The 18,958-nt window shown below is 57.8% G+C and overlaps 1 protein-coding gene across 6 annotated transcripts in view; it reads right to left on the bottom strand.

Moving 5' to 3' along the window:
* JADE2 (jade family PHD finger 2) overlaps positions 1-18,958 on the bottom strand; it is a 114,142-nt gene that overhangs the window by 35,948 nt on the left and 59,236 nt on the right. For all 6 annotated transcript variants that reach the window (XM_026063299.1, XM_026063300.1, XM_026063301.1 and 3 more), the window contains exon 5: positions 13,970-14,127. In XM_026063299.1, coding sequence (XP_025919084.1) covers positions 13,970-14,127 — 158 coding nt within the window. The remainder of the gene's footprint in view (positions 1-13,969; positions 14,128-18,958) is intronic.

The raw sequence follows: 18,958 nt of genomic DNA, 5'->3' as shown, positions 1-18,958 counted from the left end.
CTGCAATCTAGGACAAGGCTGGGGGATTCGGCAGAATCCGTATTTAATGCAGACAGCAGTAGTAACGCGGACACTAAGCATGCTCCTACCGAGCTTCAGGACTTCAATCTACAGAGCTCCCAGCCCCCTAAAACCTACGGGAGTCGCTGGTGCAATGCGCCTCGGTGCAAGAAGAGCTGAAACCCTCTTTGCCTCGAACCCAGCTCCCGGGGAGCCGTGCAAAGCGCCAAGTCCTCGGCAAGTCACTAGGCAAGCTCAGCACAGCGGTCTCGCAGGAGAAAGCTCAAAGTCGTTGAGAAAGGGTCCTCCAGCCGCAACGAACGCTTCTTTACGGTTGCTGGAAAGAGGAGTCTGAGCGGAGAGCGGGAACCACGCCGCCTGCTCGGCCGTAAGCCTTCATTAATCCTCGTTACGTAACTCGCCTGCCGAACAGCCAGCTGCAACAGGTGATGCTCTGAAACGCAGCCAAGCGCGGAGGCTCGGAGCGCCGGGCTTTGAACCGCGGGGGAGCGCAGCCTCTATTTTTAGCCTGGCATAAGAGCGCCAAGATTAGCGTTGCGCGCGCATATCAAAGGGGCGGCCCGCACGGGCCGGCGGCTCCGCTGACGGCCCCGAGGCGCGCTCGGTTTGGTTTGATAAAGACGCAAGCGCAGGCTGATGGTGCCCCGGGACACCTTTTGGCATGGCCTGTAATTCGGTACACGCGCCGTGGCCACCAGCAGCGGAGGTCACGTAGCCATCTGCCTGGGGTTGTGAAGCCACCAAAACCTGGAAACGCGTTTAGACTCCCAGCACGTGGCTTGGGAAAGACCCCGGAGATGCAGAGACCACCAAGCGCTTCCAGGGGCTGCTGATGCTAACAGCACCGGCGAGAAAGTGCTTTTTCTAGCGTTTCACTGTTAAAATGGGTTTTCTTCACTTTAACACGAATTGGAATTTACAGTGACTCTTTGCCGCTCACTCTGTCACTGATTATTCAGATCAAGTTAATTAAGACGTGAAGACATAACAGCGCACGCCACACGCTCGCTGCTGCTCAGTTAAAGCGTTTGAGACATGCCGATAACAACGCCGGCACGTGCCTAAGTCTGGAAAAAAACAAACCCAACGTGTACTGGGGAAGTTAAAGTGCTGCAAGACTTGTTTTTTACTACAGCATCACGCTATTTGTGCAGCTCTATTTAATTGCAGTTCACCGGCCACTACTAATTATTAGTCTAACAAGGAATAAGTATTAATACGAAATGTCTCTTGTAAGAAGAGCCGCACCATTAAACTCTGGCCTGACCCAGGCGGAGGCCGGCGCAGCCGTGCAGCGGGAAAGCCCATCTCACGCTCGTTTTTGCTGGAGCCATGTGAGACGTGCAGAGTTTGGCCATGTCCATGTAACGGGGGGAGGAAGCTGTTCCTACTAGTCTCAGGACAACAAACTCTGCTATCAAAAATCTTAGCTGGAGATTACCTGGAGCCACTACCTGACAGCCAGACTCATCTTTGACAGACTTTCCACTACAGCAGGGGGTTGAAACGTGATTTAAGATACCTAAATGGAAAGCAGGAACCGCGGCTTTGGATCTGGTTCCAGTTACGCTAGTTTTATGCTGACATAAATCTTCCGACTTTAGCGTAGTTCCACCTGGTTTGCCCAGACGAGACTCCAGAGGCAGGTCTGGATCTCCTTAGGAGCAGGGTTGCCTCTAACGGGGATGTTCTGCTCTTGCAGATGGTTCAGAGCAGCTACTTGAATGGTGCTTGATACCGTACAAAAGCGACCCCAAAATACGCAAAATCAGCATTTCCCACCTACGGTGTCCTGATGACAACGTAGGCACCCGAGGAAGAATTAGACCCTGGGAGTCTTTTAGTCGCCTCCTCACTTCCCCGAAGGCATTGACTCCCCAGATGGAAACGCTGCATCATGCTCCCCGCTGCATCCACCCGCTTCCCTGCCTGCTCGGCCCCGGCAGCTTATCTCGGAGCGGCCCTGATACAGCTGATGAAGACAGAAACGAAAATGCCCTATGCGCCCTAGGGCTGTAGGACAACGCAGACACGCGCTGTGTCGCACCAGCCACCGCGGTCTGCGTACGCAACCGGCACCCTTTGCTGGGGGCAACAGGCGCCTGTGCTTGCCCATCGGCAGAGTCCTGGGATCCTCCCAAAATTGTCACGGCCCATAATACTAACGGGGTGGTTTCTGGAAAACTACATTCCTTAGGCACAAGCAAGCTGAGGTCTGAAAACTCATTTCACCAAGGCCTCGTCTTCCCGGGCGAGGAGGCGTTAATAGCTAGCGTTTAAGCAGAGCACTTGCTAAACGCAGCGTGGGCAGCGAAGCCCCTTGGTCTGCACTGGCAAAGCCCCGTGGACCCGCTTAGCAGCCGGGTCTAGAGCAAATCCCTGACTCACCTGCAGCACTTGTTTAACCACGAGGTTTTTGGCTCGCAAATGCCCCAGTAAACTCCGCTTGAACCGTTCAGCCGGTTTCTGCGCCCGTGACGGTGCCTCCAGCTCGGGAGCAGGAGTTGCCCGTACGCGGTGGCAGGCGGGCTCCCGCACGCCACGTAACGTTCCGGGGAAAATCAAGCGCGATACGACAGCCAGAGGCGTGCAGCCTCCCACGGACACCTGGATTTGCTTTGGAGGGTGGAACAGTATTCCCAAAAAGCAACCCGTTCCTCCGGGACGCACGCTAATGCACGTGTTCATCACACACGAGTTCATCACCGCGGCGCTCGCGAGGCCGACGGCTACCAGCCGGCTTTTCCGCACCGCCCGGTACCAGCGTCGGGGCCAAGTCCAGCCGGGGAACGTTTCTGCAGCAGAACAGGAGTTTCGTGCATCCACCAGAGCTTTCCCCAACCGCAGAGTTTTGCTGTTTTGGGCACAGGCGGTGAACTGACCCCCAACCCCTGGGGAGCAGCTCTGCAAACACAAGAACATGCCCCAAAAAGCTCCAAAGAACCACTCCTAAACTAGAGAACGGTGGCAATGAAAAACAACTGTTCACAGCAATAAGTGCGTTGTGAAGCACGTGGAGAAGGCAAGATTCAGAGCTTTAAAGGCTCCATGAAGTGCTCAGGGTGTCGGGAGAAGAGAAAGTACCGAGCGTGCTGCTTCGGTGGGACTGGGGAATGTCACAGGCCTGGGTGACTCATAGTAGGAGAGACCAATATTTAAAAATGAACGAAAACGGGAAGGTGGGCAGAGGATAAATAACGCCGAAGTGGGAAATGAAAACATTGCAGAAACAAATGCTATGGCCTAAAAGTGACCAAGTAAACTATAGGTGCATTAAAGAAAATCATTACCCTATTAAAGCAACATGAAGGTTTTCTTCATGTCAAAAAAATCCTCAAAAAAAAAAAAAGTCAAGTAGAAATCTCTTGGCGGGATCGTAAAGTTTTACTCGGGTAGAAAGCCTGTGTGCTTTTATTAAAGTAACGCAGCAGAAGGATCTGAACAGAGCAGCGCTCCACCACCCCTCGGGAAAGGGTCTGCTGCCTCCCCCCGAGGATCAGCGGTCATCCACAACCAACGGGCGACTTCCGATAACGACCTCGTGACCCACGGGACCTTGCACCCACCCCACAAAACCCTCCTAGCATGGCCCTGCTAGCCGGAGCCCACAGCGGGACACCAGAGGCTGCCTGCGATGCTGCTGACCAGCAAGCCTGATGCTCCTGAAAGCCTCCAGAGCCAGGTGGAGGAGCAAGCTGAAGAAACACCTGGCTGCTGACCGACACGACCAGCACTTTGACCTCCCAAATGGCACCATTCTTGCCACAGAAAAGTGCAGTCCTGGGGAAGAGCTCCTCAGGTGATGCCCCAAAGGTCCGTGAGCGCTCCTCCACGTCTAAACCACCCATGGCCACCACCTGCTATCACCTCCTCCAAGCCCCCAGCAGAGCCCCACCAAGTCCAGCCCTGCTGCCCCGGCCAGCCCTGCAGGTAAGAGGAGATGTTGGAAAGAGAGGACCTCTCCTGGCTGTGATGCCCTCGAGGGAGAACAGCGCAGGGATCTCAGCAGCGTCTGCTGTATCTGAGCACCTTCGCTGAGCACCCGCATGCAGGAGACCCATAACCCCGGGATGAGCCATTTCTCTCCGACCTAAAGCAACCCTGGGAGGGGTGGCCAAGCGCGGCCGGTCGCGCGCCTACACGCAGCCTGGACAGGATGACACGGTTCTTTTCCACATAAACAGCACCGAGTTCGTGCCAGAGGTGGGAACGAGCCGCTGGGCAACGGACAGGGCTGACTCATTGCGGGAGAGCCGAACTGGCGCTGGTAGGGCAGGAATACTCATCGGGAAGGGTCAGGGAGGCAAGGGAGGAAGGGTAAGGTGGCAGCCCAGTGGGGAAGCTGCGACCGCTGAACTTTCCCCCTTGCCCGCGGCCGTGTTGACCACCCGGCAGCTCCGAGCAGCCGGCAGAGCTCCCTGTGCGGGGAGACGGGTCGAACTCGGCCTCCCGACGGCTCGGCAGCCCCCAAAACCCTGCAAACACTGCAATGCACGCTGCTGCTGCTGGCTCGTAACCGCCGCGACGGGCACAGGCAAGGGCTCACGCGTGCAAGATCTCCCTTAGCACCCTGCTGCCGCCCCCGATAACCCTGACCGCCAAGGACTGCTCCCCTCCGGAGAAGAGGGGCGAAAGCGTGGCTGCTACCTCAGGTCTTACTGCGCAACGCAACACCGCGATGCTTCCCCCAGCGCTCTTCCAGCTGGGACCTCGTGGTGGGATCCAAGCTCTTTCCCATCACAGCTGTTGGTGAGGGCCTTTGCTGTTCGGGTGTCACCACCAACGCCCTGCAGCTTAGAAGCAGCCGCTCTGCCGAAACAAGCGGAGAAACGATGGTGGAGCAGCTGTCCAGGCCCCCCAGGCAAGGACACCAAGGGGGGAGACCAGGACAGCCAGGTGGTTTCCTCTGCTCCCATCTGAACCACCTTCCTTCCCAGCTGAGCCTTCCTTACAACAGTGGCCTGAAGGACCCCGATTACCCTGGAGCTGCATTTATTCCTTTATTTACCCAACTAGATAGGGACACGGCATTTAAAGAAAGCCTGCATCAATCAAGAGCTTATTTAAAGGAGGGGCTGAAAATTGCGATCAGTCTAAAAAGCACAACAAACCTGAGGCCATTAGTGTAAAAGTGGGTCTCAAGGGCACTTCAGGAAAAGGAGTAAGTAGACCCCAAGACTCTTGAGGATCGCATGTATCCCCAGAGAAGATTACACGTTAATAAAAAATACTCAGCAAATTCCCATGGTTAATCATCTCCGTAAACTGAATGCTTCACTTGGCTAAAGGGAGAAAGCATTTTTCCTTATATGCTCCCTTTTAATGTACTAGCTAGAAGTAAATAATCCCGTATAGTGTTTCTCTTCTGCAAATACTTAATTTTATTACAATGAAGGCTTTAGTCAATCATATTTTCTTTACCTACATTCCAGTCTAAATTAGCCTTGTCCAGCGTCCATAAATAAATCAGCTTAGGAAAGTCAGTGGAAAGATAATTCTGCCAGCAACCTTCGGTGGATGCTGATCCTGTTATTACTGCCAGCTCTATGCACGAGGGAATTCTTTGCAGCATACTCGGACTTTAAAAAGGCATTCTGCAATTTAAAGGGACGATTTCCATTTTCTGTTTATTAAACTAGTATCTAGCAGGCCATTCAGACCAGATGCCCAGTCTTCTTATGAATTTAAGCTAATAGGTTTTATAGACATTATTGCTACTCTATAGCAAGCAGGATTTAAGATGTTAGGAAAACACAGGGGAAACACAGCTGATGACACAGGGGAAAACGGCAGAAATTGCAGACTCTGGCGAAACGGTAACACTAATGATAGTTGCAGTACCCCCAAACCAGACTTTCTAACCCTTCGCACACCCAGGCCCAAATTTCTGACCAGCGTTAGGCCTACTTATTCCATTTTTAAGGCTTCTATTAAAGTCTGAAACCATGAGCCAAAAACTATACCCTAAGGCTCAGTTCAAAGAAGAGAGAGAAAGCCAAGAAGATATTTAATCAGGAAGATTTTAAATTAACTGGCCTGATTTTAAACAGGGTAGCGCAGTTTAATCAGGCTATTTATTATCATCATTTACTAACGTGAGCCACGGACCGGGCGCTCTGGCATCTCCCGCCCCGCCGAGCGCCCGGCCGAAGAGGGAGGCTGGGGGCACGGCTTTGAGAAGTCATCCAGATTTCCACCGACACAACCTACGACTGTCACGTTTTTCTCTCGCCTTGCAGATGACAAATGAATTATTTAAGTCTCAACTCTGACTCGGTGCCCAGAAAATAATTTCGAGGCAGACCGGAGGAGAGCCCTGGTCAATGAGCCCTTGGGTGCCGTACCCAGAAGGTGCCGGGGAAAGCAAGCCTTCAAGGCTGCTGGGGCGGAGGCGGCACGACTCCATCTGCACAGCTTTGCTCAGAGGAGAAACCACGGCTGCCCGGATAGACGAGGATGACCACGCCGCGGTTTGATGGTGGGCTGGTTCCAACAACAAAACACAGATGTTTTTCTGGTTGACTAGACAAAAGCAGCGTCTGGGCCGAGAGCAAAACATACACGCACCGTTTTTAGTGCGCAGGGGCGTCCGTGTAAGCGGTCTGCACAGACCAACGCGTGCGCGGGCTGGCGGGAGGCCAGCAGGAAAGGCGAGCGCCCAGCGGGTCCAAGCGATGGGTGGAGAAGCCGGGGAGATGCTTCAAGTGCAAAGGCATCTTAAAGCTTTTCTTTTCCATCTTGCAGACTAAAGCTTTCCCGCAGGGAGCAGGAGCCAGGGGGCCCATGAAGGCCCGGAGGAGACCCCCCCCTTGGCGAGCTGGCGCTGGGGCTCGCCACTCCGCAATCCCTCTCCGACTGCTCCCAAAGTACCACGAACCACCTGGGAGCCCTCCGGAGATCTGCTTAGGAGCCAAGCTTCTTCAAACAGAGAATGCCAGTTGCTAGAATTTTGCTCATTCCCATGTAATTAAGTAACATGTACTTGGGAAGGGCTCCCAGGAAAGCCAGGGACATCTGAGCGCGTGTTCGCTCGAAATAGAGAGACAAAAAAAAACGTTGCTTCTTCATGCAGCTGAAGCCAAGCTACTAACGTTAACGCATCTGGAATTAATTATCTGAGCCAGATAATGTTTCCACAATTATTTCAATAATGCAAACAGCCCAACTTTTATTTGTATCCACCTACTAATGGAGAACAGAGGAAGATTTTGCAAGAGACAGGCAACAGCTATGCACCTGCCGCTGCGGCGAGCAGCCGCCACGGCGGAGCGTGAGTCGGCCCCGGCCTGCGTTGGCCAAGCCACAGAGCGCCAGGAAGCCCCAGGCAAAGGTGGGGGCACAAAGACCAGCACTCTGCCTATTGGCACCGTGCAAATCGCAGAGGTCTCCTCTTACATAAAAGCAACCGAACGAAACCAAAGCTGCGAGGAATCTGAAATGGTAGCATCCGCGTTTTTTATCTGCTTTGAATCACTGTAATACCGTTGAACCCTGATATACAAGGGGACGGTTTTGACCCCGAGTAACTTAAGAAGCACATAGTCCATCCCATAAAGACACAAGGGAGCCCACCTGCCTTTTGCACCAGCCACGTGCTTCTACCAAAGAACAACTTGCTTTGGTGCATCTTCCAGATCTTCAAGTACAACAACAACGCACCTAGCAGCTCTCATCCCGCTCCCCACGGCGCCCAGTAACGTGGTGCCTCTACAGTGTCAGCTCACAGAAATGCCGACGTTCAACCAGACTGTTAACGGCAGCACCACGAGCTGGATGAACAGTCCCGCTCCGACAGCTGCCAAACTCTCCCGGTCGTCCCACCACTCTCCAGAGCACCCGAGAAGTAACGCTTCCTTGCGTTATTCAACGGGGACGCAAGGTGCACTAAACCCACGCGGCAACCTAATTCCTGCTGCCGATGGCGAGCGGCCGGCACTGGGGCCCCTAACGGCTTGGCCGGCGGTACATCGAACGGACGATCCTGGATGGGGAAGGGAGGCGGTGGGGCGGGACACGGAGCTGGCTGCAGCCACTGCCCGAGTCCACCACGAGCCACGGAGCCCTGAAGAGCCGCGGAAATCGAGCCCGCTCGCTCCATACATTCGCCGCTGCAATACGCTTTTCCTTCCGTGTGCTTGATCCAGTAAAAACCACAGACATCCGCAGGGAGAATTAGCAAACATTTAAAATAAAAATCCAAGCGGTTCAGTCCTAGGTAAGAACGTGCTGGATTAACATGTTTCCCGTAGCAAACTAATAAAGGCGAGGACCTGCTGAAAGCGTGCACGAGAATGTGTCAGGCAGGTTGTAAAACAGAAATGATTAAAAGCAACGGGGCAGAGTAAGTCACGCTTACTCCTCGCCAAGGCATTCAGCGGCGCTGGGTCTGGAACCAGCGTTTTGTCCCATCCTGCACCTTGTTTCTGGGCTCGTCGCACCTGCCAGGGACTGTGAACCTGGAGGTGCCCTCAGCCCGTCTCACATGGCACGGATCCAAGGACGCGGACTTAAAGACGCTCACAGTTTGGACCCGATGGAGCAAGACATCCTGCCAGGCCATCACGCCTTTGCTAACGAAGCCGACGCGCCGCCCTAACGAGAGATGCCGCGACAGCTCCCTGCATCGCTGATGCCATCCTTTGCTTGCACAGCCGCATCCAGACCTCCCGAGGCCTCCGCTCACCCTTCTCCTGCCTCGACGGCGACGCGTCCCACCCTACGACCAAGGTCTAAAGGACGGGCAGGATCCATCATCCCCTGGACCAACCGGCCCCTGCTCATGCGGGCTGCAACATCGGCCCAGAAACCTCATGACGGCAGCGGCAGAGCTGTGGGAGGTGAATCAGCATCACGGTCCCGGGGACACAGGTTTGCCGCCCTTCATCCAGCAAGAGACACCGGCCAGCTGCCGAGCCGGCGCGGCCACCACCGCGGGGGCCAGGGACCGGGGAGATGGGCGAAGCAGCCGCTTTCCTCCTCCCACAGCCGGGGTACCCAGGGTTCGGGGCCTGGACCCCTCGGCTGGGATTTTCATTTCCTTTGATCAGGCCGAACACTCCGATCCCGAGAGGGAACCGCATGCGTATTACGGAAGCGGACTAGAACGGAGGCAGGCTCAAGGCCACGGGATAGGGATAACTGAGCCAAGAAATATCCCTCCGTAGAAACGCCAGGGTTGTACCGGGCCATCGGCAGCCCCAAACGTGCACGCTGCTCTATGAGCTAAAGGGAAGGAAGGAGGGGGGGGAAAAAAAGAAAGCGGAGGTGGGTCACACTAAGGAAAGCCCTGCTCCAAGAGAGACCCGAGCTGCGGCAGCCCCGCGGGACGCTGCCGATGAGCCAACAGCCAGCCCGCGGCGGGGCCAACGTGGCCGCGGCTCCTGCGCGGGGAGGGACGGGGGCGATGCTGCCCCAGTAATACATCCAGCAACGGTGCTACACTTAATTCCCCCCCGTCCCCAGCACATCGCGCCTCGGCAGCGCAAACGCTCCGGTGCGAGCTCGTAGCCAGGCTGCTGCTTCTCCAGCTCCGCTCGCCGCTCTCCCGCGCGCCTCCTTCCGCTCCGTTTTGCAACGGTGCAGCACTAGCCCTGTTGGCTTTGGGAAACCAGGACGTGAACATCACTGCCGGCAAAACGGCACCTACGAGAACGGCCACCGGACCTCCCCGAGCTGCTGGGAGGACTTCTCCCGGGAGCGGGGCGCGCCGGGGAGCGACGCAGCTCGAAGGAAGCAAAGCCCCAGCAGCTCCACGTTGCAACTGGGGCGCAAGATGCCAAGTGCGAGCAGCAGCTCTGCAAGCAGGTTTGTAGCTGCAGTCGCAGCTCTCGGAGCAGAGGGGTCAGCAGGGAGCAGAGGGCAGCGAACAGGACGGTCCCGCGCCCACGCCGCCGACGCGGCGCTGCCCTCGCGACAGCGCTTCCGCCAGTGCCGCCGCCATCGCCGCGTTCCCGCTCGGAGGCTGTGCCTCCCTGTTGCCACAGCACTTTCTGTTTTCTGTTAAAACAGGGCCACAGCGATGATACAAGTATAGATCTGCAAAGCCAAGAATATCCGGGAAGGCTGCCAGCGAGCAGCATTCTTCCTCCGCGTCCTCCTGCTGTGTGCAAATTCACAGGGAACCGAGCACGCAGCACATGCTCGTGCGCCTTCGCACGAGAGGCACCACTAGATGCGGGCGCACGCCGGCAACGCTAAATCACCCCACGGAGCAAGGGCTAAAGCCCGCGCAGGGGCTCAGTCACACGCAGGCGCCATCGCTTTACGGAGCTACGCTCGCTGCCAAGCGAGCCCAGGCCACGGCGTGCGCTGGACGCAGCCGATGGAGGAGGCATTCGGCGTCGCGGCCGCTTCGCCGCCACCACCCGCCGCAGTAAGGGCCAGAAGCACCGGCCGGGTTTCCGCACCCCCCGCGCAGACACAACGCCGCTCCGCGACTCCAGACAGCTCGCGGCAAGCTGGTATCACCCGCCGTCCTCCAGAGCTCGTCGCTGCCGCTGCACGACCGCGGGAGAGCGGCCAGCGTTTGCCTAAAGCTGCTTCCCCTGCTTGCAACAAGAGGGGAGCGGTACCTGCACCCGGCCCGGATGCTCCGAGACCTCCCAACTGTCCGCGGCAGCTCCGTTACTCTGCTCGTTTAATCCTTGCACTCAGACCACGCTGAGATGCTCCAAGATCGCACCCAGTGCCTGCCTGTGTACCGCTGCCTGCCCCAGGCGCTGGCCGGGGTCCGGGATGCGACAAACCCGTCTCCAGCCCCTCCGAGGAGCATCGGCCGGTGGCACTGGCTGGGGTCAGGGGAGCTGGGGTGCGACAAACCCATCTCCAGCCCCTCTGAGGAGCATCGGCCGGTGGCACTGGCTGGGGTTGGGGGAGCTGGGATGCGACAAACCCATCTCCAGCCCCTCCGAGGAGCATCGGCTGGTGGCACTGGCTGGGGTTGGGGGAGCTGGGATGCGACAAACCCATCTCCAGCCCCTCCGAGGAGCATCGGCAGGTGGCACTGGCTGGGGTTGGGGGAGCTGGGATGCGACAAACCCATCTCCAGCCCCTCCGAGGAGCACCAGCTGGCAGCACCGGCCCGGGAGCAAGGCCGGCTTGTCCTCACCGGGCTCTCGGCCGAAAGCTCTGCGCCTCAGTTTAGCCACTGGGGAGATGGCCGCATTGGCGAGCGGCTCACAAGGGGACTGCAAGGCTGACTTGTGCTTCTGCGAAGCCTGGGGAGACCCTCCAGCGATGGGCTCCAACAGAAACGTGTCGCACTGTCATCACTACCTGGATCTCACGGAGCAGGAGATGTTGAGGTGTCTCAGCAAAGCGGGACAACCTGCCATGCCAGCTGCCATCAGAGGGGAAACTCGCTTTAGCTGCTCATTTCCCCCGTTCTCATTCAACCTCCAGGGGCTCCTACACCCACGCTGGAGCCCTTCGCACCGCAGAAGTTCCCACGCGTGCTGCTGCGCGGTACTGGGAGCCAGAGAGGGAAGAGCTGGTCCCCTGCACTGCCCGACAGCCCGGGTGGCCCCGACGGCACCCAGCCGGGACAAGGGAGGCGAGGACTGCGAGAGCCCAGCCAGGCGACGCCGAGCCAAGAGACGTTCCTCTGCCCCCAGCGCTGCCTACGCAACGGCACTGCCGTTTGCGCTAGCCTGCAAAGGACCCGCGCTTTTAAGGTGGCTCTCCGTTAAGTCGTTTCCAGGCGGCTGCTTTCTGGGGAAAGCATTCCTTAAAATAAAGCTCTTTCCTTCTGCCTCACCCACAGCTTTGACATTTTAGAGCTCCAGAAAATAAAACATTTCAAAATCTAATTTTCAGCTTTGGATCCACAAAACCCAGAGGCAACACGCAAGTAGGAAGAGCTCGTTTCCAAGAGCCCAGTCGGAGCATGAAAAGAGCAGCAGCAGCAGCCGCCGAGTACGACATACCTTTCGGAGGGAGAGATTTATTCCTGGAGCGGGAAGGGACTCCGACACCCTCCCACTGCAAGAGCCGCTCGCTGCTTAAGCGCCCCCAGTTCCCCAGCCAGGGACCTGCGTTCCCGCAGGATGGGCTGGATTTTCCAGGAACTGCTTGCCTTGCTTGCCAGCTTCCAGATCACCAAACGGTTTCTCCCTCCTTGCCTCCCTCTAGGAATCTTGCACACAACTATCCATCAGGAGGGATGACATTAGCACGACCGAGTTAATTAACATGGGGCATCCATCCCCTGCTGCCCGAAACCCACGGGCCACATGCTCCGTTGCGCCACAACTTTATACCTTTGTGGTAAGGCACATTATTTTTATATATATATATATATATATATATATATACACACACAAATATGTATATATACATATATAGCTTGTGCTTGACGGCAGAGAGGCCGCTACAAGCCAGAGCTGCCAGACAGGAGAGACACCTCGCGCCACCGAGATCCCCGTCTCCTCGCGGTGGCTTGGGACAATCCCAAACCACGTTGAGGAACAGAAGAAACGGCCCGAAACGCTGCAAGAGGCGACTCCTTGGGGATGAGCGAGCAGCACCGCGCTCAAGGACAACCGAATGAGCAAAAACCACATGGAGAGCCAGGAGCTGTTTCGGGACAGGATCCGGTGGATCGAGCAGATCCCAAACTCGATGTGAGTGATTGGTGCCGGCCAGCCTGGAACACGGGACTTGGCACCTGGGAGCCCGCGGCACCGCTGCACACTGGCAACCCTAGAAAGCACGACCTTTGGCGAAAGCTTAAAACAAATAGGATTGTTCAGGCTTTTTTTCCCCCCCTCCTCTTCTTCTTCAAGAATTAAATCAACTCAGGAGCCCCCTTACAACCTCCCTTTTGATGTGTTCGGACTCTTTAGAGTTTCACTTCCGTCTCCGTTTCCCCTCGGGGAAGGGGGGCGAGCTGCACGCACAAGTTGACTTCCGAACTCCGGGCCGGCAGCTGCAGGAGCAGCTGCTGCCGCGGGACCGGCCGGCACCTTGGCCGGACACACCGACTTCACCAAACCCCTCCGATTCGGGGGGCAAAGCCGCCCCTCCTGGCGCGGCCCCGTCCCAAGCACCGGGGCAACATCGCTTCCGTACCCGGCTCGCAGAGCCGCCCGACACGCGGGGCGCCTGTGGGGACCCGCAGCGCCTTGGGGGGCCGAGAACCCCAAAACGGGAACGATTCGGGGGAAGAAAAGGGGGGGAAAAAAAAGGGACATGCAAGAAGAGGCAGTCACACGATGGGAAATAGTTGCTTCAATAGAGCAGGGATCGGCGGCAGGGACCGGCGGCAGGGACCGGCGGCAGGGACCGGCGGCAGCTCCGGCGCCGAGCCCAGGCGGCATCTCGAGCGCGGAGCGGCTCACCCACGTTTCTCTGCTGCCCGAGCAGCTGCTTCGCCGGCTATTTTAAACCACGGTTCCCTATTTTAAAATAGCTGGTGCGACACCGAGCTGCACCAATAGACTTTTCCTCTGCCGGGTCTGGGGGGGGGGTGTTCGCCGCTTTGGTGGACGTTTGCTGGGCTGCTGCTCCTCAAGCCCCCAGACCTCTGCGTTCCCATCACGTTTTCCATATCTAAGAACAGCTTCGAGCGAAGAGACCGAAGTTTTTAACGAAGGGGCCGACTCCTGCACCCCACCGTAAAACACCAGCTCCAGCGCAGCCCTTCCAGATGGATCTGCATCCGCCGGCTACGCAGGGGGCTGAGGCACCACGCGTGTCCATGCCGGTTTGCTTAAACCCCCCTCTGGTTTTAGCAGGCCTTCTCAAAACCGCCCAGCCGGGAGCCAACGGGGAGCCTCGCTCAAGCTCCCGCTCCGCCTGCTGCCTTTACTCTACGCTACGGTTTAGACGGCCGCGTAAACCCCAGTTATCTGGGAAGCTTCTCAAAGCAACGGAGGGGCAAAGCGACGCCCAGCAGCCCGTCCAAGGAGGGGGAAGGAGCCGGAGCCGGAGCCGGAGCCGCCTCGCTTACCTGACCACGGGCTCGGGGATTGCCTCGGCACTTGCGGGCACCTGCACGCCTTTCTCCCACTCTTGCCTCCAGGGATCCGCAAGGATGTAGTACTCATCCGGGCTCAGCTGGAACGAGTCGGGGATCTTCATGGCCGTGATCAGGTCAGTACGGAAGACCTACACCAAGAGAGACACCAAGGGCAGTCTTAAAAGGCTTGGCAGAGGTGCCAGACAGCACAAGCGTTTCCCAGGCAAGGCAGCACTCCCGTTTCCAGCTTGCTCCCGAGGAACTAGCCATCCCAGGCACGATGAAGGACCCATATGGAGCAATGGGGGGGGGGGTGAAAATAGGTCAGTTCCTGCCACACACTATCAGTTTTTCCCACCAGACGGATATATTTTAAAACTCCCCCCTCTCCAATCCGATGCAGCTATCCCAGGTCTGCGAAGAGCCCTAGGTGTCCCAAGAGGAGGACACCTTCCCGAGGCGCTGCTCCCCGGCGCGGTGCCCGAGCACCCGGGGCAGACGCTGCGGGGAAGGGGTGCTCCAAGCAACGACGGGTCTCAAAGGGCACGGCCGGGTGCAAGCTGCTGCTTCACCCCTTGCTGCATCCTTGCAACCCCTCCTGGTCAGCCCTGCAGGGCGTTCCCGTGATCTGCGGCTCCAAGTGCAAAGCCTCCACCCTGAGAAGGCAGAGCGGTTTCACCTGGAGGAAGGTGGAAGACCTGGGTGCAGCTGTGGAGACAAACCGACCACGGGGTGCCGGTGGGGATGGAGGCAGCAGGGAGACCCTGGGTCCCTGTTGCACCTGCTGCCACAACCCCGTAAGGCCCCGGAGCCCCTGCGGCACCCGAGGGGCGAGGGAGCAAGCGCTCCGCGGTCCCAGACAGCAGGAGCTGGGCAGGGAGCGGCACGTGGGCACTAGGCTGAGACATGAGCTGGAAATTAGCATTAAATGCAATAAATTACATGCTGTTTTCTCTTAGGGGCTCAATGGCCTTAACATAGGCACATCGCCACCTGGTAGAGACGCGGGGAGACCAGCCCCGCTCCCCCTGCCTTCAGCAGCTCTCCCCTTCTGCCCGTTAATTCTCACGCGAAATGCATCGCCCCGGGGGTTCTTTAAATTTCCCCGAAAAATCGCCCTTGTTAAAATGCAGCCAAGAGAAGCTTTTGCAAATTCGCGGCACTTAAGAGCGGCCCCTGTCCCTGGCGGCGAGGCTGTTCCGGCGCCGGCGCAAGCAGGGCGCTGCCGCGGACTTGCCCCCTCGAGCCCAGCGGCGCCCAGCACCTGTCGGACAAACCCCGTTCCCGAGGTACCGGCTTCTGGATTTATGCAGGAATAGCCGAAAGCAGAATATACCCCAAGTTTGCCCCAGTAGACATGATCAGGAATAGCTTGTAGCGAATATCGGCGACGTTTGCGGCCGCTTACTGGGCGACGGAGGGGTTTAGCGCGAAGCCCGGGACGTTTCCGTGAGCTCTCCAGCCATCTGCTGGGCCAGCGGAGATGCAAAGGAATTGCTAAATTATAAAGCCGTTTTGCATTTTATTTTTCTGTCTTGTTCCTAAGGGGAAAGATAGAGTTCAGAGCCTTGGAAAAAAACAGCTTGTTCAGGGAATGGGAAGGTGTCAGGATGGTGACGCACATGCCTGCTCACGCGTCCGCAGCCCGCAGCCGGACACACGGAGGTTCTCACGGACCCACTGAGCCCCTGCTCTGTGAAAACCCGCCAGCCCCTCGGACAGTGAATTTGCTCCTTCTCGTTTCACTTCTGGCCCTTCCCTGAATACACCACGATGAAAAAAATCACTCCAAAAAAACCCCATCACGGTAAATAAGGTTTTCCTTCCAGAGGATTGCCTGACAGCAACGACTCGAGCAATCCTGTCTCTCGCGGAATAAAAATAAATTGTAAATGAAAATGGATGACTTCTCCTCTCCACCATCTGCTATTAGCTGCAGCAACACCAGGCAGTGCCAGCAGCAGCACGTGGACACCGGCTAGCTCGAACCACTCTGCCTCAGCTACTTCTGCGGCACCTTCTGCAGGGCCGCGGCGGATCAGGTGTTTGCTTCAGATGCTCTTTAATCCGTCCGCGGTGTCTATTCTCAAAATGAGTGTTGCTTTGAAAGAACTACAGCAAACGAGACGCTCTGGTTTTACACTTTCAACACAAAAATAAAGCGCTGTGGAGAGCATTTTGGAAACCAAATCGGCTAACGTGCAGGAAACCAGACATTTAACTAAGACCACTGAGACCACTATTTAGGTCAGCTCATTTAATCCTGAGAGTCTCAGCTGATAACGCAATTAGAGTCAAATACAAACACATAAACAACCTTTCCTGTGCTGGGACCTCTTTGAAGTGCACCGGTACCTCCTTCCTGGCGCAGCTTTGGGGGGTGTTTTTGAGCGCACCTCCGTAAAGGTCCTTTGCGCTGCCCGGACACGGCCTCCGTGCATCTTTCAATACGCATAAAAACCAGCCTACATATTGCAGCCAAAATTAGGCTCAGCTGGAGAAAGATCAAGTTCCTTTAAGTCTCTGTGCGCTATAAATTCGTTGTTATGAACGCCACCGTAACATTTTACTACGCTGCCAGTGGGGGGGGGAAAAAAAAAAGGAAAAGGTTAAGATAAATGCTAATTAAGCATGAGAGGGAACGCGTGAGATGTCATAACCCTTCCAGCGCTCCCAGCCTCAGTGCGGAGCCCTGGGCTCCCGCGCGGGCGCAGCCACGAGCGCCTTTGCCTTCGCTCGTAGCCGTGAGCTGGGACCGTCCGTTCGGCCCCGGCGGGACCAGCTCCGCGGCGGCTCGCGCTGCCGGGCGAAACCCCTCCGGAAACGGCCCCAAAGCCCTGGCGGCGAGGTCGCCTCCGCCCCCGCGCCGGCCGCTGGAAACGCTCGCGTTACGAACCGCGGCCCCGCCGGAACGACAGCGCGCCGCGGGGATCGTAAAGGAAAGCAGATCCGCTGCCTGGAAACCCACCAACAGCTAATATGCCCAAATTGTAACCTAAACGTCGTTTTGTTTTGAATTGTCTGGGATTAGGGTTGGGAAAAGACTCAATTATTCTCCTCCAACTCTTCTGAATTATTTATGAAAGCTAAATAAAGGATAAATTGGGCGCTGATGAACCGAGGACCCGGCGGCGGCGGGAAAGTTGCGCACCAGAAAACAAGCAATTTCCCCTCAAAAGCGGTGTTTACTCTCTCCTCCCTGGTGCGGGCTTTGACGAATCGTCCCTGCGGCCGGGCTGCTCCGCCACCCGCTCCCGCCTCCCCGCTGCTCCGCCGGCGCCCGCAAACTCCCCCTGCCGCCGCCCCGGCCGCCCGGAACACGCGAGGGGTGAACGCGCTCCCGAAGATCGCGTTCCTCGGCACGGATGCGCCCCGTACAGCCGTCCTGCGGCTCCGACCGCCGGTCCAGCCCCCTTCCGCGGCCTGCCGAGGAAGCCAAGGAAGCGACTGGATAACGTGGATCCCTTTGCGCGGGAAACGATGTCCTGGCAGCTCGTTAGTGCTGCCCCGGCGCTCCCGGCTCGGCACGTGGCGCTGGCCCCCGGCGTTCCCCGTGGAAAGCTGCCATCCCGCCGCCCTCGGGAGCCCCCTCGCACCGCCGTGGCCGGCCTCGCCGAGCGCTTCCCACGGCACGGCGACGGCGACGGCTCGCCTCTGCCAGCTCCCACCGCTTCTCCCATTCCCAGCCCCGGCTCCCGGGTTCTTCCCGGCTCCGGCACCCAGCAGAGCCTGCCGCTTTCGGAGGGGATCACCGGGGCGGCCAGACAACCTCCGCGCCGGCTCTCGACCGCGGAGCGGGCAGGGAGCAGTAGCAGCCGTCACGCGGTTTCCGTTTACGCGCCGAAACGTTTCTCCCCGCCGAAGCTTCAGCAGAAATAAGCCTCTGCGAAGCGCTCCACGCCGCAAAGCGCTGGTCCCCCGCCCGAGAGAAACCCAGCCCATCGCTCAAAAGCAGGCGCGTGCCCACAAGCAAAACACGCTCGCCGGCGAGACGGCGCGGGAGAGGCGCGAGCCCAACGCCGCTGCGCCCGCGCCTCCTCCCTCCGGCGAGCCCAGCGACGGGGACGCTCCCACGGGCGCCCTGCCGCCGCCGCGGTGGCACCGCGGGACGAAGCGCGGGCCGCTGCTCCGCGGCACGGAGGATGCAGTCCTTCCCCTTGCGCGGGCGCCCACGGTGCGAAAGGGACCACGGCCCCGCAGCCCGACCTCCCGGCAGAGGCGTCTGCTTTTCCTAATGCTGCCCGAGAAAGGTCTCCTCTGGCCACACAGCCTCTCGTAAAGCCTTTCTTAAAGCGCGGAGAGCCCCGTGGCTAAATGCACATTGCATCGCACCGTTACATACCTGCAGTACTGAAAAAAAACAGAAAAATCTCATGCAACAATAATTATATTTTTAAAACGGAAACGATAAAAAAATGCGGATGGTTGTTAAAAGGAAACCAAAAGGAGCAGCTAGAAGAGCCAAATCGTTGTAAAGGGATGTAAAAGGGATGCTGCCCTAGGGCCCGGGGCAGGACAGCACTGCGGGCGGCGCGCGGGGGGGTGACGGCCACCTTCGCGAAGGACGTCCCCGCGCAAGGGCGCTGCGGAGCGCGGTGCGGAGGCCGCGTGCCGGGGCCGCGTCCGAGAGGAGCCTGGGCAGAGCCCTGTGACAGGCACCGATAAATATAATCGCGCTCCCTGGCAGCGGCCTCCAGCGCGGGTGTTTACAAACAGCTCAGTACTTTTCCATGCTAAGAAGCTTGTTTTTCCAGATGCCTTGTGCTGGGTGGTTTTTAACGGGGAGAGTTAATCCCTTCTCGCGGAGCCTTTCATAATAAACGTCACCCCCTGACCTAGCTAATAACTACGTAACACCAAGGCCTTTGATTTTTTTATCTCCCGCTCAGGTTGTCCCGGGGCACCGGGAGGGTGGCGCAGGCTCCAGCCCGCTCGCCGAGCCACGGGGACACGGCTCCGAGAGGGGCCGGGTGCTCCGAG

Source organism: Apteryx rowi, unplaced genomic scaffold (assembly GCF_003343035.1).
Source record: "Apteryx rowi isolate R43461 unplaced genomic scaffold, aptRow1 scaffold_2, whole genome shotgun sequence".
Classification (NCBI taxonomy): Eukaryota; Metazoa; Chordata; class Aves; order Apterygiformes; family Apterygidae; genus Apteryx; species Apteryx rowi.
Note: the sequence above shows the minus strand (reverse complement) of the source record. Positions and strands in the feature narration are given on the sequence as shown.